Genomic DNA, 23443 nt, shown 5'->3' with positions numbered 1-23443 from the left:
AAAGCGGGGCGGGGCGGGGGGGAGGGGGGGGGGGGGGCGGGCCCGCCGCCCTCACAGCGCCCGCGCAGTGCGCCTGAGCCGCCACCCAAAGGATGCTTTTTTATTTCTTAAAGCCTCCAGCACAAGTCCAAAGGGGAAGGAGGACAGGTTGGCCAGCTCGAGCCTTTCTTTTTTGGTTTGTTTTTTTTTAAGATGACTGTAGTAGAGTCCTTCCTGATCGCAACGAGTCAAAACTCAGGGAAACCCTGGGGCTTTGCTGCCCTGTTAGGAAAGGGCGAGGTTCCACCTTTACGCTCCAGGAAAGCTTAGCTTTGTTAAGCTGTGTTTGGCCCCTCCTCTCACTGCTGCAGTGGCTGCCCGGCTCCGGGAAGCGTGGAGGAAGCGTGCCGCGGAGCAGGGCGGTGTTGGCTCCTGAAGCACAGCTCGGGTACGCCAGCAGCCGGGGGCCCGAGGCACAAGAGGGAAGCAGAGGGCTGAGAGCTCAGTGTGTCTGCTTGCTTCGCCGTGGGCCTTGGAAGAGCCTCACTCCTCGCAAAGCCACGGCCATTCAAGCAGTGGCCCTAAGCTGCTAAGCTTAAGAGACATTTACACTTCAGCATTATGGGCTGGAAATGTTCTCTTGAGAGAAAGCTGGGATAGAAGAGGTAGAGCTGTTAACTGGCTGATTGTCCCGGAGCTACGGGCAAATTAGCAAGAAACAAGCAAAACAGGAATACTCATATCCACCCTCTATATGCTTTGCCGAGCTCATTTTTACCAGTCCTCCTGAAGAAGGAAAACAGCTGAGATGCAAGGGCTCAAAGGCATTTAATCACTTCACTGCCTTTGAGGATCTGGGGTTAAATGAAGGACCTGGATAAAACAAGCTGTCTGCAACACAGCTGCTATAACACCATCTTCACTTGGCAGTCTCCGAGGAACAAAGGCACAGAGCAAGATGGTTCTCAAAATCTTCACGGTCACCTTTGAGAACACACTGCAGAACTGGTCATCTTCTTCGGACTATTTTGTATCTCCTAATTCTGTCCGGAAAGCAGGAGCCTGCTAAGGCCTGCATGTGTGTGGCTTCTGTGGGGATGGCCAGTAGGGAAATGAGGAACTTCTTGCCTTGGTCAGCTGCCCACACACATCCTCTAAAGGCCGTACTGGAGTTTGCTAGATTCCAATGAAATAAGATGATGGAGAGACACCTTAACAAACAGTGTGACTACAGGCAGGCTTTTCCAAGGGAAGGGCTTTAATTCCATTCATAAAGACATATATTTCTTTTCTTTCAAAGTCCAGCTAACTCATAACATTAAGAACACTGAAAATTTTCACGTAGTCATGAAACAGGCAGAAATGTGCATGGACGTTCAGGCACACAACCCTGGGCTGGGCTGGTTTCCCCTCCCACTACCACTGGTTTTGTGTTGGCGATGATGTACGTTCACTACACAAAAACGTATTTTGTGTCCCTTTCTCTTCTGTTACCAAAATGAAGACTCCACTAAGGCAACTACTGCTACAGTCAGGCAGCCAACAGGTACACACAGTAGATTAAGGACAAAGAAGTCACATTTGGTGTGTAGCTCTCTGTGGGCTTGATGTGAAAGGACCATCCAGTGGATGTGAGCCGTAGTTAAAATGCACAGACTGACCTTTGGTTAGTGCAGCTTTCTGTGCATCTGCACTGAAAGTCAGGGAGGGAGAGAAGATGCTACACTGTGAAAAAGGACAAGAGCCACTACCAGAGAAACCCTTTGGGGTTGTATTTTTTAATTCTTGGGTATTTCTATTTATTCTTTGCTCTCCTCTTTACTGATACTTAGAGCCTTCCAAGAACTGGATCTGGCCCACCTCTGCCCTTTCCTCCCTCCAGGCTGCAAGCAGATTGCTTCTACAAATCAGAGCCTGCATTTGAAACATCCCCACTGACTTTTGCTCTGGGTTTCTTCCAGCCAGAGCACCTGTAGCAGGAGGAGGTAGGTGCTGGAGCCTGTGAGGCTGCTCTGTGGTTAGAGGTGTGCCCAAAGGGCTGATGTGTAGACCAACAACTGGCAGTGAGGTGGAAAGATTCCAAAGAGCTGATTTGGCAGCTGTGGTGCCCTGCCTTGCCTAGACACAAACCCACCTGACACTGTTCCTGGACACAAAACACTGCGCGTTACGAGAACTCCACACTGAGCACAGGGCAAGGAGGGGAAGGGAAGGCAGCAGGGAAGGAGCAAAACAAAGGTGTCTCCTCTGAGCCTTGTACTTGGGATCACAGGAATCCACACGCTCTTCAGTACTGCTGAAACGTGGTTCCAGGACTACTGATACGGCATGTGTAGAACTTTCCTAAAGTCAACATCCAGCTACAGGCACCAATATCTTACTTCCCTTCAAAGACTCAACACACAGTTCCTAACAAAGCAATCAAACCACAGAAACACGGAACGGTTTAAGTTTAGGTGTTCATTTTTGCTCATAAACAGAGACAAAAATCCTGCAACATTTTTTGGACAGGTTTCAAAACTTGAAATCCATGGTGCCCCTCTGAAGTGAGAAACATTTTTTTGTATGGTATTTTTGTTTGCTTGCTAATGAGGCTCTCCAAACTAACAGTGGCAGGAAAATTCCCCATAAGCAATTTTCCAGTGGTTTCAGTGTATCCCAGTTGGCATTTCCAGGCCTCTCCCCTTGGAGCATAGGAATCAATCCTCTTGGATTGCATTTTGCACACACAACATCACACTGTTGACATCCAAAGTCCTAGGGATAAACACACCAGCATGTTCCAGCTCTCTTGTGGCAGCCAACATCCTCCACCGAAAGCTGGGCGAGTTTTTTCAATGGATTGGGCTTTTCCCAGCTCCCCAGACACCGCCGGCAGCTCAGCGCCGCAGCCTGAGGAAGAAGGCGTGCTTGCACTCCTTGCTGTCCAAGGGGTAATACTTGTCATAAAAATCCAAAATGTACTCCTCGGTCTTAAATCCAAACTTCTGGTAGAGCAGCATAGCAGGGTTGCTTGCAGAGACGTGAAGGGTGACGTCCTTGCCCATGCAGGTCTGCCAAGGGAGGGGGGGAGGAAAAAAGAGATATCACTGCAAGAGAACGAGACAGCCTCTGGGGGAATGCGGAGGTGAGGAGATTCATCAGCTCCGGGATCCAAGGTACTGAGGAAATGTGAGAAAAGTCACAGGCCCCAACACAGGAGTTACCACACATAGCAACAGCAAAGGGAACGCTGCTGCTGCTCCTCCAAGCCTTTGTTTCTGGGAAACGTGGATTCTCTGACAATGAAAGTAGGTTTGGGATTATAATTTGTCATCTTTCCATTGTCAATTACTAAAGTAATTGTTAATTAAAAATAATCTTGGTGTACAGCACTGATCTCAAATACAATGGCCTGAAGAAAAGACAAAACATGCCAGAGGATCAGGCTCTGCACTCCTCCCTGTCAGCAAACAGAGCTGAGCTCTCGGGGACCGCCCGAGCACCTCTGTGCTGTCATGCTGGAATTCCTGCCTATCCCACCCAGCTCCTCTCCCATCCTTCAGGGCACAGCACTCACCTCCGGAGAAGGCAGGAAATTCAGTTCAGACAGCAAATTAATAGCATGGTTGAAGTTACCTTGAAGATCCTAAATTATTCTAACCAGCAACACTCTGATAAAGATGCTGAAATAATTTATTTTCTGCTTTCATCAAGTGTTTTAATAGCATTCCATGTATATTGAGTATATCGTAACTCTAAGTGGGAACAGTAATACCCTCTAGGAACTCTCCAAGACAGAACATTCAAGAGGAAAATTCTCAGAGGGATTTAAGGAGGAAAAGAAAAAAAGACATAATTGGAAGCTGTTTTGGGGGAAAGAAAATTGGAAGGAGATCATTAAGAAAATGCAGTTTGGTCCTCTGGGCCAGATGCGTGAGAGGGTAAATTCTGACAGCAAACCAGCCACCACCATTTGCATCAAAACATTCTCCTGTTAAATTATGCTGTTCCCAAGAATTCAGCCCCAGACTCAGCACACTGATCCCAAAGTTAGCGACCTACCCTTAATCCAAACAGTGCATCAAAGTGTCTCAGGCTCCAGAGAGGAGACCCAAAGCCCAAGCAGGCTGCAAAGCAGCACCTACAGCCTGGAGACTGAGGAACAGAAGGTCACAACCACCGTTCACAGGACTAAACCCCTTCTACCACCGTCAGAGAGTCAGCAACAGCAAAATAAGTAAAATGTGAGCCAAAGCTACAGTGCTGATCTCTCATTGCTAGCACGTCTAATCAGCCTCAAATCTCTCAAATGCGCTTGGCTTTCCTCAGTGAAATTTCATGCTACTCTACCTGCAAGCAGGATTAGGTTAATTGATGGGATACATCCTACAAAAAGGTGTGAGGATTTTCCAGGTCTGACTTGCCAACTCCAGCATCCCCGTTCTGCTGGAGAGAGAAGTCTCTGGGAGTCCACCTGCTGGATCCCTGCAAACCTTGGCGCCTGTTCCCACTGGGTGTTGACATCTCACATCAACAGAATGAGCTGAGGGCAATTTCCTTCAACACTTCACACAGAGCTGCCTGGGAAATGCAAGGGGTGAGTTTAAAGAATATTGATTAGAGGCCTGTGTCAACACTGCACAGAGCTGTGCAGGTAGCAGTTACCCTCGGGCAGCCCAGGAACAGAAAGTGCTTTTCCGAAGCACGGATCACTTTCCCCAAGGTTCTGCCAGCACTCCCTACCTTGCTTCAGCCAAATAAGTAAGAGGAAAAAACAGTTTCAATGGTGAGTTTTTGTTAGTGCAGCCCATCTTGACTACAGCAAATTAAGCAATGTTTCCCATTGGCAGCTCTGCCAAGAGAGTTCAGGGAGTGGCAAAACTGTGGTCCTAAAGAGACAGAGTTGGGCTCTGTAAAGGACATATATCTCCATCCTTACTTAAGCTGCCTTTCCTGCAATTTAGTTCAAGAAAGTCAATGGAATGAAGGCCACTTTAATAACAGTATTCATTCAGAGATTTAATGAAGTTTAACTCCTTTAATACCACCTGTTTAGTGAGCTGAGATTGATTTTCCCAAGTGTTCCTGTGGAACAAGGCCCAGTACAAGCCAGTTTAAACAATGAGGTTGCAAACAGGTTCTCTTTATCATTAACTCAGCTGTATTTGAACCAGAGTATAAAAGTGAAAGTTTTGATTGAGATCAGTAAGTGATTTAATGCATGGAATAAACCTCCAGGAGTAGCCAAGAAAGCAGCAATAATTCTAACTGACCCTCCCCAGTCTTACCTCATTCTCTCCTTTAAACCCCCCATTTACAGTATTCCTTTTACACAACTATTGACCACTGAAGAACACAGAGTAAATCCCAAGACAGCTGAAGTGTGCAGCATCCCACTGATTCTGAGGACACAACCAGGATGGTTGTTTTCCTAAATACATTTTAACTTCCAAAGTAGAAGCTACTTCCTCCCATAAACATTCACACAAAGTGTTCCTGCTCTCTAGTATCTGCATGTGTGCACACAAGGAAGAAGGCAGAGCTGGTTCTTTGGCAAATTCACGGGATGATTTCATTACCTGGATAAGATGGTAAATCATGAAGGTTGCAATCCCAGCTCTTCTCCACTCAGGGTGCACCAACAGAAAAGATATGTAAGCTTCGTTGTACTTCACATCTGGCACCATAAAGCCAAAGGCAATGATAACTTTCTTGTAAAGGACGACAACGCTGAAGTCTGGATACTGCAGGCACTCTGACAAATCAATTCCTATGGAGAAAGAGAGAAACAGCAGTTGGAAGCATTGCAAACAAAACTGTCAGGGAAATCCTGGGGCTTAAGGCTTTTTAGAAATAATCCCTTCTTTTTACCTTTATTTCAAATCTCTGATAGCAAGAGATTACAGAATCATAGAATAGTCCAAGGCCCCTGCTAGAGCAGTCCTCTGTTACTACAAATTATGCAGTCAAATTTCCCACATTTTGGGAAATCCCAGGTATCAGGACACCCAGAGTGCAGGGGATGAACCCTGCCTTGGGAAAACCAGCTGCCTGATCCTGGTCTTTCCCCTGCCAGGTAAGTATGCAAGGGGAAAGGAGATGATACAACAAAACAGCCAAAACAAGATCTGCTTACTTAGCAGGGAAGCTTGCATGGAAAAACTGGCAAAGCTGATTTCCTTTCAAATGACTCAAGGAGGAAACTGAAACTCAACTCTCTTCAGAAGCAGCACACATGAAACTGGACTTTAGCTTTGGTAGCATTACCTGCCTATGGTTGCTATCTTTTTTTCTCCACCTTGCCTGGAGCTCTTACTGCTGTCTCTTGTGCACACTCAGCTGGTTGTGGAGCTGCACTGTGAACCTGACCACAGCTTCCAACGCTATCAAAACACTTGCTTTTAGCATGCAACTTCTCTAATCTGGGGCACGAAATAGCCTCTCAGGCAGTGGTGCTTCTGTGAGTCAGAGGCTGGACACAAAAAGAGGCTGGGAGTTTATTACTTTGCCTCATCACCCTGCTGCAGCAGTCCTAGAGCACCCCCACAGCATGTCAGCACCAAGCAGTGCAGTTCGAGGCACTGACTGCCCGGCAATTTGTGTGGACAGACCCCAATGAGATGCAAGACACGGAGGAGGTGTGCCAGAAACGCTTGCTTCAGCCTCAAGTTGGCAGCTGCAATGTATTTGGAACACGGGGTAATGAAATAGCAGAGTGTGTTTTCCAGTAATCACTCCTGATGAGATGCAAGACTTCACAAGGCACCAGGCAGGAAAGAAGTGGGTGAGTTATTTTCTTGCTGGAGAGTCGGTTGGGTGGAGCAAGGCGTGGGAGGAATCGATTGGCAATAGGGAGCAGTGTTAATTAAGCCAGGCTGCCGCTGCCTGCGGAGTGCCTTGCAGCGTGCCGGGACAGGAGCACTCATTGCCCCGGGCACTCTGCAGTGGCGCAGTTTTTCCTGTAGGAAGATGCTTAGCTCAGGATGGTTCACCCCCAGAGATGATTCCCGCTAGGAAGAGGTTTCCTGCTAGGGCACCAAGGCACAAGGCACTGTGAGGAACAACACCAGGGAATCTCTCTTCCATCAGTCGTTTGCAGTCACTACCTGCAAACGTGGTTCTGCCTTGGGAGAGGCAAGAACAGCTCTGAAAGGAAGGATTTGGAGGGACAGAAGAACTGAGTGCTGGTTTAATGATGCTCGCCCAGCTACATATCCCTGCCCACCACCCCCAAGCTGTACCAGCATCTTTGCATCCAGTCTTTACCTCCCAAAGCATCACCTCCTCACTTCCCTCTCCTAAAACCAAGGTGCAATAATCATATCCCAGCCTCGGAAATTTTTCACCATGAAAAAGATTTGGATTCCTGTTTAGAGACTGATGGGAGTGTCAGCTTTCTGACTTAATGATGAACAGTTCACAGTTGGGTGTAACACACCCATGGCTCCTTCTGTTAAATAAAACAGGGTGAGTCCTGAAGAACTTAATGAAGGTGCAACCCAACTTGGCCAGAACTTCAAATGCATTATCAGGAGAGGAGAGACTATGACAAAGTTTTTTTTTGTTCAGCCTCTGCGGGGATTGCAAGTGTCTCTCACGAGCTCTAAAACAGCTTGTGAAAGGAAAGGTGTGCCAGGTTATTTCCCCCCACACTGTACAATTTGCATAATGAGTAGCACAAAGAGCTCCCATCCTGACTGCAGCATATGGGCACTGCTGAACTACAACCCTGCTGAATCACTATCTGCAAATCCAAACACAAACAGTTACCCGGAGTAAAGGTGTGTACTGTTTGTACTGGGCTTTTCTAAATTAGTCTGCTGCATTGTTTGCTGATCAGAAGCTGATACATGAACCAGATGAACATCCCTATTATTATTTCAGAAGAACTACAGACTGCAGCCTCGTAACTGCCCCCAGAAAGGGCAGCCACTGTCCCCAAAGAGCCTGCAGTTCCAGAAATGACACAGAAAAATTCAAACCTAATCTTTTCCATACCTTGTAAATACTGAGGCCAGGATTGAGGAGACAAAAGGACATCGCAGCAGAGCCTGCAGCTGTAAGAGCAATTCATAGAATGACAGAATGGGCTGAGTTGGAAGGGACCCTCAAGGATTATTGAGTCCAGCTCCTGGCCCTCACAGGACAGCCCCAAGAGTCACACCATGTGCCTGAGAGCGTTGTCCAAACTCATGTTGGGCTGGCTTGGTGCTGTGACCACTTCCCTGGGGAACCTGTTCCAGTGCCCAGCCACCCTCTGGGTGAAAAACCTCTTCCTGATATCCAACCTAAACCTTCCCTGACGCAGCTTCAGAGCTGTTCTCTTGGGTCTGTGGAGTACTGTCACCACAGAGAAGAGACCAGTGCCTGCCTCTCTGGCTTCCCCTCCTGAGGGAGCTGTAGGACATGATGAGGTCTCCCCTCAGTCTCCTCTCCTCCAGGCTGAACAGACCAAGTGACCTCAGCCACTCCTCATACGAGTTCCCAACTTTGACTCCAAGATATCCAGCTTATGGCTGCTAGGAAGAAACCCTCTCACAAAGGTATTGAGCAGTAATCTCTGGTATAAAACTGTTTCTTTCAACCCCTGATTCTGCGAAACATTTCACTGGATGCTTAAGTTTAGTTAACTACTAAACTACCAGGCTACTCCTATTGGCACCTATTTTTGTAAGTACTGTGCTAATTAGGGCCTAATTGCCCAGTTCCACATGATCTCAAGAGACAAGGGCACCAAACCCACATCTCCACCTCAAATGCATTCCTGTGACATCAGATAATGGGTTTCTAAGAATCAGCCAGACACCAACTGAAGAAAAATTTGGCCCAAGAACATTTTTGTTCTGAATAAAACCACTTCCTTCTTAGGAACCCAAGCACTGGAGGAATCTTACCAGGCCAGAAGAATTCGTGGCACATGGAGTTTATAGTGGGGATGTGATTAGGGCGAACATAGCAGTAATCAATGGGTGCTTCTGGCTCAGCCTTCCAGTTGAGATCATTCCTGTGTGGATTTGCCCGGATTTCTGCCAGCAGCCTGAGTTTTGGGGGCTTTGTCTCATAGTCACGTCTGCCAGGAACGTGAAAAGGAAACACAAAAAGCAAGAGAACAACAAGAACTGCCACTGCAGCTAAATAGGTACTGCCCATGAAATATTTTCTGACATGCTCAACTTAAGAAAAAAAAAAAAAAGAACAGTCTTCCATTCATGTGGGAAAACAGCCCCCAGCTCAGCAAAAACACCCTTGTGCCAGAGGCCAGGACACTTTCCGGACCCACATGTCCAGCCAGTCTCTCCTTACAGCATGAGCAAGGAAATCACAGTTCTGACCCAAAAGAGGTGCAACTTGCATTGAATGGCTACAGCAACGCCCTCTCTGCCCTTGCCCCCTCTTGGAGATTCCCCTTCCCAATGCAATCCGTTTCACTACTCAGCTAAGCCAAACACTATCCCTTCAGGGTTACCATGGTGCACTGGGTTGTACTTTGAGGAGGAGTGAGGAGCACTGCCCAAGAAAGGTGTCCTCTCCGTGGGCTGGCGGTGCACAAGCCAAGAGCAAGCTCAGACCCTCTGTACCTGATGTAGGGTTTAAGGACACGGGAGGTGTAAGGGCTGACAATACTGTGGTCTGTCAGCAGGTCTTCTGAGCCTACCAGGCGATACAGAAACTTGGTTGTCTGCTGGCGATATCCTTTCGTGGCCGGCAGCATTGTCTGGATGCACAGAAAAATGCAGAACAATTGCAGGAAGATCAGTCAGTGATGTAACAAGGGAATCGTATGGAGGGAGAGTAAGGGCCTTTCAATATGACAGGATGGACTGGACCATGATGGTCCCACTTCTGTACCCTGCTGTGCACTCCCAAATTTGGTGCCCAAACCTAAAAGTGCTGCAAGTCATCTCCCTCCTACACACACGAAAGAGCACCTGCCTGTTTGGGTACGTCCAGGCCTCCACCATCAGCATTTGGGCAGGGCTGGAGTACAAACACATCGACATTTGTGGTGCTGACATTGACAGACAGCAGTGCTGCACCAGCATGTCCCAGGAACAAAGAGACTCAGGAGAGCATTGGTGGGGACACAGCCCCAAGCCAAAATGAGTCTTGTTCACATAATCCTTTTCACTTTAGGAGTCAGATACCCTCAATGTGACACTGCTGTATACAGCAAAAGCTTTAAAATAACCTGTGCCAAATGCTAACTTAGATTTGGGAACACCCACCTGGTATCTGTCCAAGATCCTGAAGTCCTGGCTAGTAGTTCTGTATGTTGCTTGCCCTACTGGGGACCTGGAGACACCGCCTTCTTTCGCTCCATAAATCCCATCAACCAGGAGCAGTGCAGCATTCACAACCTGGTCCAAGTCAAAGAGTGGGAGTCCTCTTCCCCTCTCAGCCTGCCTGACCAGCAGCTTGCGCCTCAGCCTCCGGGCCTCTGGGGTCATGCTCAGAGCATTGGGACAGGCTTCCAGTCTCTTCAGCAGCAGCTTTTCCTCATAGATGCTAACTGAGGTGTGCTTGGGAACTCTGGGTTTAGCATCCTTCTCCAGCTGTGGCTTCCCCTTGTCTCGTCCTCTCACCTGCAAGGGTGTGTTTGACTCCTCAGGATCTTCACTGTCGCCTTCCATCCGTTCTGTTTTTTCTTCCTCACTCTCCACCTCTTGCTTGATCTGCTCAGCTGTCTTCACTTTTTTTCTGCTTGCTATCATGGTGCTAGCACCAGCTGTCCCACTGGGAGGGGGCACATACTCTATTCCTGGGTCTATGACTCCATCTCCTTCCATCTCCTCATCATCTGTAGAACAGATCAAAATAATACAGGGGAAAAAAATAATTTAAACATCAAAGCCCCATTTCAAAAATGGTTGTCACAGCATTTTTCTGCTACAGAAAAATAATGTGGGTTTACCCAACACACCTCATTTTCTGTGTACTCCTGGATCTCCTGATTTTGGACAGGAGATGCTGTAAAGAGTCCCATTTCAAGACAGAGAATCAATCCTGCTCCTAAAGTGTCTTGTAGTTAAGTGTCTGGAAACAGAGCCCCTCCTGAGCTGCAAGCTCATGTTCTTTGAGGAGCGTTAAGCTACTGAAAATTCCCAAAGACTGGGGATCAAAAGCTCAAGCTGGTGAGCTGTATCTTCAGCTAGCATACCCAGGAGAGGTTCTGTCCTCTACAGAACCTCACTATTCTTCCTGTCACCCAGAAGTCTGGCTTCTTAAGGAACTAACAGCATTCAGCCTGCATCACTGCTTTGCAATCTTGCTGAAATTTAGCATCCATTAATCAGCACGTTCAAACTTATAAAATACTGGGACATTACCATAGGAATAAAATTTCTCCCATGAAAAACATTTGAGACAAAACTAGAGTTCCTATCTAACAGGGTAATCTGTGTTGCAGTGAAATGCTTATGCTGAGTTGTCCAGCAGTTGCTGTGTGAAATCTACCCACTGTTTATTCAGGATCCCTCAAAAAAGGGTAATGGGGGTTTCTTCTGGCCTTAGAAGCTGGTGATACAACTGTGGAAAACCAGTCACACTCAATTAAGACAACAGAATACTGCCAGCTACTTTCCATCTCATTTTGAAAGGATCCTGCAGCTCGCTGGGAGCTTCTTTCTGTAACATCTTCCTAGAAAACTACACCACTAAACGAAACCCATGGTGGCTCTTACCATGGAACAGTGCCTGTGGTGGCATGACATCCGGGATGAGATCAGCTTCCGAGAGCAGGCTGGGAGTGGCTGAGTGTGAGGCGGGAGTGCCGGGAGCAGAGAAGTCCAGGGATGGGGATGGAGAGGGGCTGGTCAGAGGCGTGCGGTCGGATGAGCTCAGGGAGGAGAAGTCGATGACCTCTCCTTTCTCCAGGACGATATCGGGCCGGCGGCAGCGGCTGCTGAACTTCACGGGAGTGGAGGAAGTGCTCCGGTCCAGGAACCCGGCCGCCTCCTTCTGGGCTCTCCGAATGTCCTTGGCTTCCTGAGTGCGAGACCTCTTCTCCTTCAGCTCCATGGCTGACTCCACTGGATTGCGGCTCACCCGCTTCCGAAGGCCTTCCACGGTAATGATGGGATCCAGGGGCGGCTTGGAAGCTGCTAAAGAAGGAGTTTGCTTATTCTGACAGATGCTGAGCTCCTGCAGTCACTGGATAAACACTACACAGTCAAAAACACGCTGCCTACAAAGATGGGTTTCCACAAGAAATTCACTCTGAGACATGTAGCATTAAGCCAATGTATGACTAAAGCCTCATTAAAGCCCACATTTTATTCCTCTACAAAGAGGAGAATTTGCATCTAGTGACAAAAGATAAAAGACAATCCCCAGGGTAAAGAAAAGTGGAGAAATTGTGGATTTCAGCTAAAAAACCCCAACCCAAACCACTCTGCACAAGCCTCAAAACCCTTTAAATCAGCACAATGCAAAAAGGTAATAAAATAGAACAGGCTTCTTACACTACAGTACATGCATCAGAGTTCTCTTCAGTCAACCATTACAGCAGAACAAACCAAGGAACTGTCCATGCACACAACACATGGTTTTAACTGAACTTTCCTCACATCTCCCAGCTCTGGCCCAGCAAGGAATCTACACATTACTGGGGAAAGAGGAACCTTTTGCCTTCAGTGCAGATGCTGACAGCTTCTCTCCTTCAGGTTTCAGCGTTGGGGGCTTGTTATGAACCAGTTTCCACCATCCCGGTTCTCCAAATTCCTGTGCCCCTGAGCGAAAAAACAAGGGGCTCCCCACAGAGAGACAGCCAGCAACTGTGCTCCACCATGTTGAGGTCTTTTTCCTGTGGTGGAAAGAGGAAAACAAGGGTTGGGTCCCCACTCACCAGCTGTGCTTCCATCCCGGACAGAGTGTTTCTGCCACTGGCACTGACACACACACACTGAACTACTCCTGAAGCACTTTTTTGGCCCTTTGGAGACAGGGAGCTGCATTCAAGCCCTTCCTTCTGCTGGGCAGTGCACTCTTACTGGGCATCTGAGCACTTTTTGTTCCTTTAGGAACTGGTCACAGGGCCAACTAAGATGTCACTTAGGGAAGAGGTGAGAAGAAATACTGAAGAATTGCCCTTGTAGCATATAACTGAGGTACTCCCTCAGACTCTGGAGAATCAGGTTCATGGTGCACAGCATCTCAGGATTTCTTCTTGCCCTTGCACCCCCTCACCAGCAGAAACTTCTGTACTTGCCAAGGCTTGGCTGAGTTGGTGTTCACTGCTGCCCAAGTGCTGCACTTACACACCTTGGGGTACTGAACCTCAAAGGTGGGGGATCACACCCAGGTGCCTCAGCTCAAAGTCTGGAGTGCTACAGTAAATCTGGGTTAGCTGCACTTCAGTATGCCAAGGAAGAGCATTGCATGGCTTGTACCACTACACACATGGTTCAGCTGTCTCTGTTCCATCAGTGGCTTGTCCAGGCAAGTGGGAAGGCTGTGTCTGAGGCCAGGAATCACTCTGAATTTTAATCAGAGCAAGGGGTGCCCAGTTCCCAAGGCAAGTCTCAAAAGGCAGCAGCAAACCCTGGGAGGTGTTGGCTCCCTGAATGAGGGACAATGGGCCATCAGCTGCCCTCCTGTCAGGGTCCCTGTGGCTTCCAGAGAGGACAAATGCCAGCATTTCTGAGAACAGAGCAAGGAGGCTCAGACAAGCACTGAAAGCAAAGCCAAAGACCAAATGTGGTTAGGAAGAAAGGCCAGATCTTACAACAGAGAAATCTGTGGGGAAGAAAAGAAGCTGTGAAGTCAATCAAATCTACAACTTCCAAGGACTGCCCAGCTCCTTCCCTGCCTCCACAGCACATGCATTAACAGGGAGGCTTGGGTTTGACAGCTTCATCATGCTCAGAAAAAATGAGCTGTTCATCTGGAAAATGAAGGCTGCCCTTTATGAGAGGGGTTCCTACTCTGACAGTGTCTTTACACACACTGAAAAACATTTCAATTGTTTAACACCTACTATGTAAAAGCCATTTCATTAAGATCCAAAACAATCTAAAAGGTGAGGCTCAGTTCTTCTTGAAGAACTTGGTCCTTGAAAGCTTTGTAGCCAAGGAACGTAGCGCTTTGCTGGACCATATTTTTGTCCCTAAAGTTTGGAAATACCAGGATTAGCTCACCCATTGTGACTGTTTAGAAAAACACAGTCTTTGCAGGTTCAGATGCTGCCTAAAGGAAGATAAGAAATAATCCAAAATACATGCATTTGTATTGCTTTTGTGTGACATTCCTGGGGTTGTTTTTCCCCAGTAAGAAATGCTGATTCTTTCTCAAGTGTGACCCTCACACCTGCATTCAGATTCTCAATATTAAATCCTCCCTTTTTATCACTTGTAAGGCTCAACAGAGATGTCACCAAATTAGCCAGGATTCTTGTCCATCTGTATAACAGGTTTTGATTCCTTTGGCTCACCAACCAGATCCTCAGGGAAATATCATGTCTTTACCTGTTTCCTAGTAAGAAAGTCCAGTGTTTCTCAATAAAAGCACAAATGTCTTCTTTCCATCTGAAGTACCCCTGACGGCCCGTTCCTTCCAGAGACAAGTTGTACATTGCCAACATCACAACCTGCAACAGAAAGTGTTGGACACAAGTGAATCCTTTCTGCTTTTTCTGCTCAACAGACCCCCCACAGCTGCCACACACACAAATCTTTGCTCCTTCATAAATATCTTGTTTTTACAACATCTCATACGCAACTTCTGCAATCCATCTTCTTCCTGGTTTCACGCTGCCTGTTCTTGTCTTTCTATTGTTAGATGCACATTCTTCCAGAGATTTCTCCATCCCAGGGGAATAGCAAGCTGCCTAGTTATGCAGGTTTGTGCTGAGACACAAGAATTGTGCAGCTGTTGTGTAAATGAATTACAGTACAGCTGGGGTCTGAATGTAATGTGGAGGTAGGGAAACAGTGTTTCAAATTAAAAAAATAAGGTCAGAAGTAATCCCGCTATCCAATACATCAGAAACATTGTGACAATGGTCTTGCACACACTTCACAACTGAATTCACTCTGACCTCTTACATACCCAAACTATAGAGCAGGTTTGAAAAATATCTCACCTCTTTCAAGTAAATCCTAGGTGACCAATTGTTAATTACATTTACTTAATTAATTTTAATTAATTTATTAGAACTAAACTAAAATCAGCTAGGCTGGGATCACCTTTCAACAATCACACAGCCTCAGTTTGGCACTACTTCCAACAGGGAATTCACCCTCAGAGAAATCTGAAATGTGTTTTTCTTAGAGAGATGGGTCTCCTCACAGTGGACCTTGGCTTTCTGGGATACATTGTCAAAGATGTCAAAATGAGGAAGTACAGACAGCTTTAATGTCCCCTTCACTCTATTTCTACCTCACAACCCCTCTTAGTTTGACAACTAGGATTTTGTGGGTTTTAAAGTCATGTGGACAGTGTCTCAGGACGTCAAAAATAATTCTCTTTTCAACTGGATAAAGATACAGATCTGTTGAAGCCACATACTGTGAAAAAAATCCAGAAATCACTATCCCACTATTTCCTGCTTCCAGTAAGTTAATTTGACCAGTTCCCTCAATTCCGCTTACCCAGAAGCAGCAGCAGCAGCTTTGGCTGCTGGAAGCCCAGGGAGGTGGTCACAGATTTCTTCCTCACCCATTTTCATTTTGTCTGCCCCTTCCCCATGGCACTCTGAAGAGACTTGAGCATAGTGCCAGCAGCCTCTGCTTTCCCAGTCTGGAACTTGGTGAAACTCTGCCAGTCTGCCAGCACAGACCCCTACACCAACCTTTTCCCCTGCACTGGCCACCATGAGAAAGCAGTGCAGGAGTTACAATCCGTGTTCCAAATTACCTTATATGATGAAAAGGCTGAGTGCCTTTTGAAAGGCCAACAAGGCTGATATTTTCAACAATCAGACAGCTTGTCCTCAGGACAAGTGGCCTCCTGAGCTAGTGGATGGGGACAGGGAACAGAATACCCCCCAGTAATCCAGGAGGAAGCAGCTGGTGACCTGCTGAGCCACTTGGATGCTCACAAGTCTAAGGGACCAGATAGGATCTATCCTAGGGTGCTGAGGGAGCTGGCAGAAGAGCTCACCAAGCTGCTCTCCATCATTTACCATCAGTCCTGGCTCAGCAGGGAGGCACCAGATGGCTGAAGGTTGGCCAGTGTGACACCCATCCAAAAGGGCTGGAAGGAGGATCAAGACAACTCCAGGCCTGTGAGCCTGACCTCGGTGCCTGGCAAGGTTATGGAACAGATCATCTTAAATGCCATCACTTGGCACCTACGGCATGGATTTAGAAGGGACAGCTCCTGCTTGACCAGCCTGATCTCCTTTTAAGACCAGGTGACCTGCCTGATGGATCCAGGGAAGGCTGTGGATTTTGTCTACCTGGCCTTCAGCAAAGCCTTTGACACCATCTAGAGGGGCCCGGACAGGCTGGATCCATGGGCCAAATCCAACAATAGGAGCTTTAACAAGACCAGGTGCTGGGTCCTGCACTTTGGCCACAACAACCCCCTGCAGCACTGCAGGCTGGGGACAGAGTGGCTAGATAGCAGCCAGGCAGAGAGGGACCTGGGGGTACTGACTGACGGCAGGCTGAACAGGAGGCAGTGCATGCCCAGGTGGCCAAGAAGGCCAATGGATCAGGAATAGTGGCCAGCAGGACCAGGGCAGTGATTATCCCCCTGTACTCAGCACTGGTGAGGCTGCACCTTGAGTGCTGTGTCCAGTTCTGGGCCCTTCAATTTAGGAAGGATGTTGAGGTGCTGCAGCACATCCAGAGAAGGGCAGCAAGGCTGGTGAAGGGTCTGGAGCACAGATCCTACAAGGAGCAGCTGAGGGAGCTGGGAGTGTTTAGCCTGAGAAGAGGAGACTCAGGGGAGACCTTATCACTCTCTACAACTGCCTGACAGGAGAGTGCAGCCAGGTGGGGGGGTTCAGCCTCTTCTCCCAGGCAACCAGCAACAGGACAAGAGGACACATCTTAAGATGCATCAGGGGAGGTTTAGGCTGGACATTAGGAAGAAACTGTTCACAGAAAGAGTGATGGGCATTGGAGTGGGCTGCCCAGGGAGCTGGTGGAGTCACCGTCCCTGGAGGTGTTTAAGGAAAGCCTGGATGTGGCACTCAGTGCCATGGGCTGGTTAACATGGTGGTGTTGGGTCATAGGTTGGACTTGACAATCTCAAAGGTCTTTTCTGTCCTAGCTAATCCTGTGATTCTGTAACATTCCGTGAGACAGCACACCATTACTGTCCCAAAGGATGCAAACAGATGTTATTTTGATTACTCAGGTGTGCAAATGATTGAAACAGTGAATTCCAGCAAGGACTGATGCTAGTGCATAAGCAGCCAGGTTGGAGCTTTGCATTCAGGGAGCTGGCAAGCTTTCTATGTTGCCACCTCACTAATTTTACATTTTCTTATATACAAAAAACTGTTCATGCCTAGCAGCCAAATTGCATTTATTTTGCTTTTGCAAACCTGCTTGAAGACATGAACTCATGAGCAATACACAGAGAAGGAAAAAAAAAAAAAAAAAGAAAAGGAATGTGGTTTGTATGATTATCTTCCAATATCCCTGCCAAATGTTCAAGTTCTCATGTGCAGGCAATCCTCAGCTAACTAATTTCTGAAGTTCATGCAAATTTATTACCAATACCTGATCCTCCTTTTCCAGGTAGCATACACACAACAAACAACAATTTCAGAAAGTCCCACGGTTGTTCTGCTGGCACAGATATTTCACTTACTTGTTGCCATGTTAATCTCAGACGTTCAAATTGCTCCTTCCCATCTTCTGAGCAATCAGAGCAAGTAAATCTGAAAAAGTTATCTCCTTTGAGGTAGCTGAGCTGTTCTCTCAGTTGACCTAAAATGAAAAGGCAAAAAATCAATTTTTTTTTTCCTTTTATAGGAAAAGTGCTGCAAAGGCAATTTGGATTTCCTCCAAGATCACATTTGTCTGAAAAAAAGCGAGAGAGCCACCTGTAACCCCCATGCACCCAAAGTTACAGGCTCTAATTCTGTGTTTCTGCAGCAGAGGAAAAAAAAAAAAAAATCACATTAATCAGGGCTTCTAAACTCACCAGGAGTTAATTTACACAATATGATAAATTGAAAAATGACATCAGGGGACAGGGAAACTGTTATGACTTAGAGTGCTTTTGGAAAGTCACACTCAAAAGCTGTTTCTCTACAAGGATGACATCTCTTTTACTGTGTAACAACACCAGATCAAGCATTTTTAACTTATGGATGCCTTGCTTCTACAGTGAATTGCAGAATTAAAGTTGCAACTGTGTCTGATGGGGGGAAAACCCCCCACACTTGGTAGGTTAGGAGAATATCGAAATGGCAATTCAATGTAAAAAAGTGATTATTTGCCTGATCACGTTGGCAATTTTCAGGAGTGACAACTGAACTCCCCAGAACTGAATGATTAGGAAAGAGCACAGTATCTCCCTTTTGCAGCTGTTTACTCTCCACATTTGTACATGGCTACTGTTGCTTTGCAACTGGCCTTTTCTGCTCCTTGCATTTGTTCCACAGCAACTGTGAGAGGAACATATTTGTAAAATAAAACAAATTTAGTGTTACATCAAGTGCTCCTGCATGAGATAGCTCATGCCACCTTTAACTCTGCTTCATTTTTTAGTTAATACTTTTCAAGTTAGTATTTCCCTTTACTGTGTAGCAATCTAATAGTCTGATGCTGGTTTCATTAAAACTAACACGCCTTGAGAACAGAGTTTTACACTATAAATTTTGGCAAATTCTAAGAAGGCAAAAAGGGCAGCTCTGGCATATCTGCAAGGCAGGTGCCACCTAAACAGTTCCTTATTTCTAACCACAAGCAAACAAACCAACAAACCCCCCAAATCAAACCAAACAAAAAACCCCCCACAAAAACCAAAGCCAACCAGTGCAATATCTGGCTTTTGGATTTAACAGATCAGATAATCCAGGATTTAGAAAGTAAAGTTGTCTATTAAATTTCCAGCAGCATTTATCTTATGTCAGGTGTCACAGCAGAGGCATCTAGTTCTGCAGCTTGCTCCAAACACCCCCCAGAGCTGGCTGCTGCAGGCTGGACATGTTTCCATGAAAGCCAGCTTAAAGTCACATTATTGGGAAAACATTAAGGTTGAGATTTAGCCATATGTTCCACAGATGTGACAAATCAACAGGAAGGAAAAAAAAAAAAGTAGTAACACCATCACAAAGTCCTTTTCCTTCCCAGAGCTTTACAGCAAGGGTCATTATCTTTATCTGAGTGAGCAGAGAGGTCAGGTCGCTTGGCCCAAGCCCCTAAACAGCTGCAAGAGTTGTGAGGGTGGGCACATTTCTGAATTTTAATGTTCTCTACTAATGAAAGAAGATAGTTTAATTTCCTTACGGAGAGCACGAGCCCTGGACACACACAGAGCTCAGGGAGTGAAGTGTCTAACACATACCCTGCCAAGGCAGGATGGGGTACAGCCAAAGCAGCTGTAAAACAGGAATGCAGGACAGCACAAACACCTTGCAAACACCCACCACAGCCAGGCACGACACAACTGGCAGCCTTACTTGCTGGGATCCACTTCTGGCACTTCTCACAGTAATAGGACATCTCCTCCATCCAGGATGCTTCACCCTCATCGCTGTTCAGGGAGTCCCCGCTCTGGTCATGTGATAAATCCACAGAAGCCTGGTCCTCGGACTCCACGATCAGGAGAGTCTCCCCTTCCACCTCGCCCTCCTCCAGGCCCTCGGAGGTGGAGGTCCTGGTGGCTTCATCGTCGTGCCGGCTGAGCAGCCCGCTCATGTGAACGTTGTTGGCCATCCTAGAGGGAGCCTGCAGAACAACGAGCTGTTCCTCCCCGCCTCCAGTGCATCCACAGGGGGATGTGCCACCGCCAAATCTGCACAGTCCAAGTACCAATCACAGAGGAAAGGGGCTTTCGTCTGCCCTAAAGCTTTAGAGACTGGATTATAACTTACACAAAAGTCTTTCACAGATTACCTCTGTTTGTTAAAACACCTGCAAGAAGTGAGATGCAAATGACCTCCAAACGTCTTTAATCAAACCTCTAAGGAGCCAGGCCTGTGCCTAGGACTACTGGGAACGTTTTTCCATTAGCGCCTTGTCTCTTTCTTCTACGAGCTGCTTTGTCAGAGCAATCTGCTCTTCTAACAGGCGAATGTTCTCCTTTTTCTGGTTCTGACGCTCAAGATCTCTGATAACGCCACTTCGCAGCCTCTGAAAACACAAACGACAGCGTTTATCACAGCCCGGGTGATGCTGAACGGCATCAACCCCACCCAGGCTTCACCCCTGCTGCAAGGCTGTTCCCTCTGCTGCCTTTGTCGGGTCTTTGCCACAGCAACTTCAAGTGGTTGGAATCTTCCAACATCCAATACCAGGCACAAAACTACAGCAAAAAGTGCTTAATTTGCACTCACTTCAGATGGGTGGGTTTACTACTTGACAAAGCTATTGAGCGAATAAATGCTAGGAACCTGTAATTCCCATGCCAGGCAGGATGGATGGGATCTGAAAAGTCCTGTTATCTCTGACCTAAATCTCTACCAAATCCTAATAAGCTCCTCAAAACTTTTCTGCTTGGAGGCAATTTTGTGACAAAATGGAAACTATTTTAAGAAATACTGGCACGTGTCTTTGTTTGCTTCTTTCTTTCTGCTTTCTTTCTGCTCATCTTAATCTTACAAAAATACCCACAGCCTGCTTATGCCAAACTCTTGAAAAAGCAAGGCACTTCTTCCAAAAAATCCCCTTTACCTAAATGTTCATTATAAATCATGACATGTAAATATATAACATATATAAAAATAAATACATAATATGCAACACACACAGTAGCTTTCAACCTGGGCTGCAAGCCCTACAATGGCTGTAAAAAGCCCTAAGAAAATCCCAGCTGCTCTTTGTTTCCTCCCTATGCTTCTTTTCCTCTTACCTAGACATTTTCACTCACATTGATACTTTGATAATCAGGTAAAAGATCAATAATTTATTCGACCCCTCTGAATGATGCCAAAATGCACCTGCAAATAATTTAACCTGAAAGCTGACCCTAAAGTCACTTGAGAGGATGTGTGTGACTATTATTTGACAAATTATCACAGGCCTTTTATTCCTCACCTAGCATGCCAATAACTGCACACTTCAAATGCAAGCATTTCTCCTATCAAGATCAAAACAGAAAGGTTTTGTTTAAGAAGTAACTTTATCTGGTTAAGAAAATGCACAGACACATATGTGAGCCAATAACCAAAATTCTCTCCAGAAATTAATCTAATCAAACCAGTTCCTTCCCATCAGCTTCCATCAACTGAACTCAGGCTACAGATCAGTAACCTGAAGCTGAACACAAAGGTCATAAACGTCTTATTATATTACTATTAGTTAATAACAATAGAGATGTGGGGAGATACAAGGTAACTGAACAATTACACCAAGAAATGTAATCCTTTTTCCTTCACAAAACACTGCAATCTTTAAGATGGTGGATGTATTTACTTTGAAAATGCACAGTTTGCAAAAGACACCTTTACAATTTGAGTGTCACAAGTGACAAAGACTTCTGAAAACGTTCATCTTCGCACCTTTCTCTGTTCTTGGAAGCTAGCCCTGCTGGTCTTCTGCAGGCATGACAAGCATGTGAGAGCTCAAATCACTTTGGGCCTGGCACATCAATTTATAACAGTCAAAAGTTTATTAATCTGCATAAAGATAAACCTGAAATAATCTCTACACCAGGACTGTAAAATATCCGCACCGTTTATTTCCACTATGTTATCTAAATAACTTGATCTGTTGAACTTGAAGCCATTACTGCCTGACTTGACCATGAAAAATTATAAAAAGAAAATCTCGGATTTGATTTATAAAACATGAGCTTTGAGCCTTGGCCCTTCTGAATATGTATGAGCCAAGGATTTAGGTCAAAAAGATCCACGATGTTTAGGTGTCCCACTGCAACACCCAAGGGTGATGTTTATCCTGCAGCACATGTTCAAAGTACAAGTGCCATTAATTGCAGCTGAAGTTCAGTTTAGCAGATATTCCTGCCAGATCCTCGGTGGCTCAAAGCAGGCACACTGAACTAGAGAGCAGCCAGCTACAAAAATGTAAGCTTAGGGGATCTACCCAGCACATCCATTAGCTCTGGCAAGTGCAGAGCCATCACTGATTGCCACTCCAGGAGACCAACCTTCCTCTCCTTGCTCCTGCCTGTGCCATTCAGAGTGTTCTCCAACTCCCGCTCACATAAATCTGCCTCTTTCCTTACACAGACCAGTCTCCTCCTCCAAATTCCATCATTCTCAAGCACTGACAGAGACAACCTCTCGAGGGGAAGAAAACAGAATCCTCTAATTACAGAATGTGTCATAAAGCCCAGGCAACAGCCAGCTGAGCTGGGCTGTGGACTGTTGTAGTGGTTTGGTCCAAAATACTCATTACTTATTTACCTTCTGTGAGATAAGAATTAGGAGAAAGCAAAGCAGGCACAAAACTTAAAAGGGAATTTGAACTCTGGTGTTCTGTAACTTCTGACTGCTTCAGTATCATTTAAGACAGGGTTTTTCTATGTGCATTTTCTAGATTTTTTTGTATTTAAGTGGAAAAGGATCAGATGCGTGCCCTCATATCAGTAACCCCTTGGCTCATCAGCAGGGTCCAAACCAGCACACTCACTGCCCACACAGCACACCTTTACATAACCACACAGCTTTTAGTTCCAGCAGGATTTCTCTACATTAGAACTTACCATGGTCAGACCTGACATTTTTGACTGTGGGCTATCTTGCACACAGGCTGCCTGCCAGGAATTCCCTGATTTTTGTAAAAGTAGAACAGAAAACCTCCCTGTTAAATTACCACGTGGTGTTTCTGACAGCTTGCACTGTGCCTGGCCTGGCAGAACAAGAACGGAGCCAGGGCAGGGGCACGGCACAGCACAGCGCTGTCTGTCCTTCAGCAGGGTGCATTTGTGGGGCTGAGGAAAAACAGGGCACACCAGTGGGACAGCACAGCCAGACAGGGGAGAGCCCTGGGAACACTGCCAGCGTAGTGGCCTTGGCCTAGAGGCTGCAGGATTACATCCTCCCTGCATGCTGGCTTCTGGGGAGGGAGGGAAGCACCTCCACCGAGTCTCACCTGGGGCTCCTCGCTGCTCTTTGCCCCTGAAGGGAAACACACAGGACAGCATTAGGGAGCTGGTGCAGCTAGAAGAGCACGGAAAGCTCTTTTAGGTGCCAAGGCAGGAAAACGTGGGGAAGGGATAGCTTGTGGAGAGAGCACCATCGGGGACAGCGCAGCCGAGGCAGCACCAGTGGGGCACCGCTGGGTAGATGCAGTCCGGCCTCTGGGCACCGGCTCAGGCGCGGGCAGGGACAGGGAGCTGCGGGAAGGGAGGGATGGATGGATGGAATGATGGCTGGAGCAGGGACACGTGGGGCTCC

The 23443-nt window shown here is 46.7% G+C and overlaps 2 protein-coding genes across 4 annotated transcripts; both read right to left on the bottom strand.

Moving 5' to 3' along the window:
• Nucleotides 1-1216: 1216 nt before the first annotated feature.
• On the bottom strand, nt 1217-20098 carry KAT14 (lysine acetyltransferase 14). 2 transcript variants are annotated; one of them, XM_008630359.2, is made up of 10 exons: nt 19544-20098; nt 17725-17843; nt 14424-14545; nt 12582-12763; nt 11643-12062; nt 10188-10759; nt 9540-9676; nt 8856-9031; nt 5541-5731; nt 1217-3032 (listed from the first exon to the last, which is right to left on the bottom strand). In XM_008630359.2, the coding sequence occupies exons 1-10, from the start codon at nt 19797-19799 to the stop codon at nt 2859-2861; spliced, it is 2349 nt and encodes a 782-aa protein (XP_008628581.1). In that variant the 5' UTR covers nt 19800-20098; the 3' UTR covers nt 1217-2858. The 2 variants fall into 2 exon arrangements, with proteins under 2 accessions (XP_008628581.1, XP_017585570.1); XM_017730081.1 differs by having other exon boundaries at nt 11643-12059.
• PET117 (PET117 homolog) lies at nt 19985-23427 on the bottom strand. 2 transcript variants are annotated; one of them, XM_008630547.2, is made up of 2 exons: nt 22750-23112; nt 19985-20216 (listed from the first exon to the last, which is right to left on the bottom strand). In XM_008630547.2, the coding sequence occupies exons 1-2, from the start codon at nt 23092-23094 to the stop codon at nt 20073-20075; spliced, it is 489 nt and encodes a 162-aa protein (XP_008628769.2). In that variant the 5' UTR covers nt 23095-23112; the 3' UTR covers nt 19985-20072. The 2 variants fall into 2 exon arrangements, 1 of the variants encoding a protein (XP_008628769.2); XR_001860564.1 differs by lacking the exon at nt 22750-23112 and adding an exon at nt 23139-23427 and having other exon boundaries at nt 20131-20216.
• Between the last annotated feature and the right edge of the window lie 16 nt (nt 23428-23443).

The sequence above is a fragment of the Corvus brachyrhynchos genome, unplaced genomic scaffold (assembly GCF_000691975.1).
Source record: "Corvus brachyrhynchos isolate BGI_N302 unplaced genomic scaffold, ASM69197v1 scaffold101, whole genome shotgun sequence".
Lineage (NCBI taxonomy): Eukaryota > Metazoa > Chordata > Aves > Passeriformes > Corvidae > Corvus > Corvus brachyrhynchos.
The sequence above is the reverse complement of the archived record's forward strand: the minus strand, read 5'-3'. Positions and strand labels throughout refer to the sequence as shown.

Bases quoted from the DNA above. Each gene is read 5' to 3' on its own strand.
- KAT14 (XM_008630359.2), bottom strand. From the start codon at position 19,799: ATGGCCAACAACGTTCACATGAGCGGGCTGCTCAGCCGGCACGACGAT. The intron at 10,760-11,642 runs GTAAGAGCCACC...TCTGTTCTACAG, and splicing joins ACCACAGGCACTGTTCCATG to ATGATGAGGAGATGGAAGGA. The intron at 9,677-10,187 runs GTGGGTGTTCCC...CTGTGCATCCAG, and splicing joins GGATCTTGGACAGATACCAG to ACAATGCTGCCGGCCACGAA.
- PET117 (XM_008630547.2), bottom strand. From the start codon at position 23,094: ATGCAGGGAGGATGTAATCCTGCAGCCTCTAGGCCAAGGCCACTACGC. The intron at 20,217-22,749 runs GTAAGTTCTAAT...TTGTGTTTTCAG, and splicing joins AAATGTCAGGTCTGACCATG to AGGCTGCGAAGTGGCGTTAT.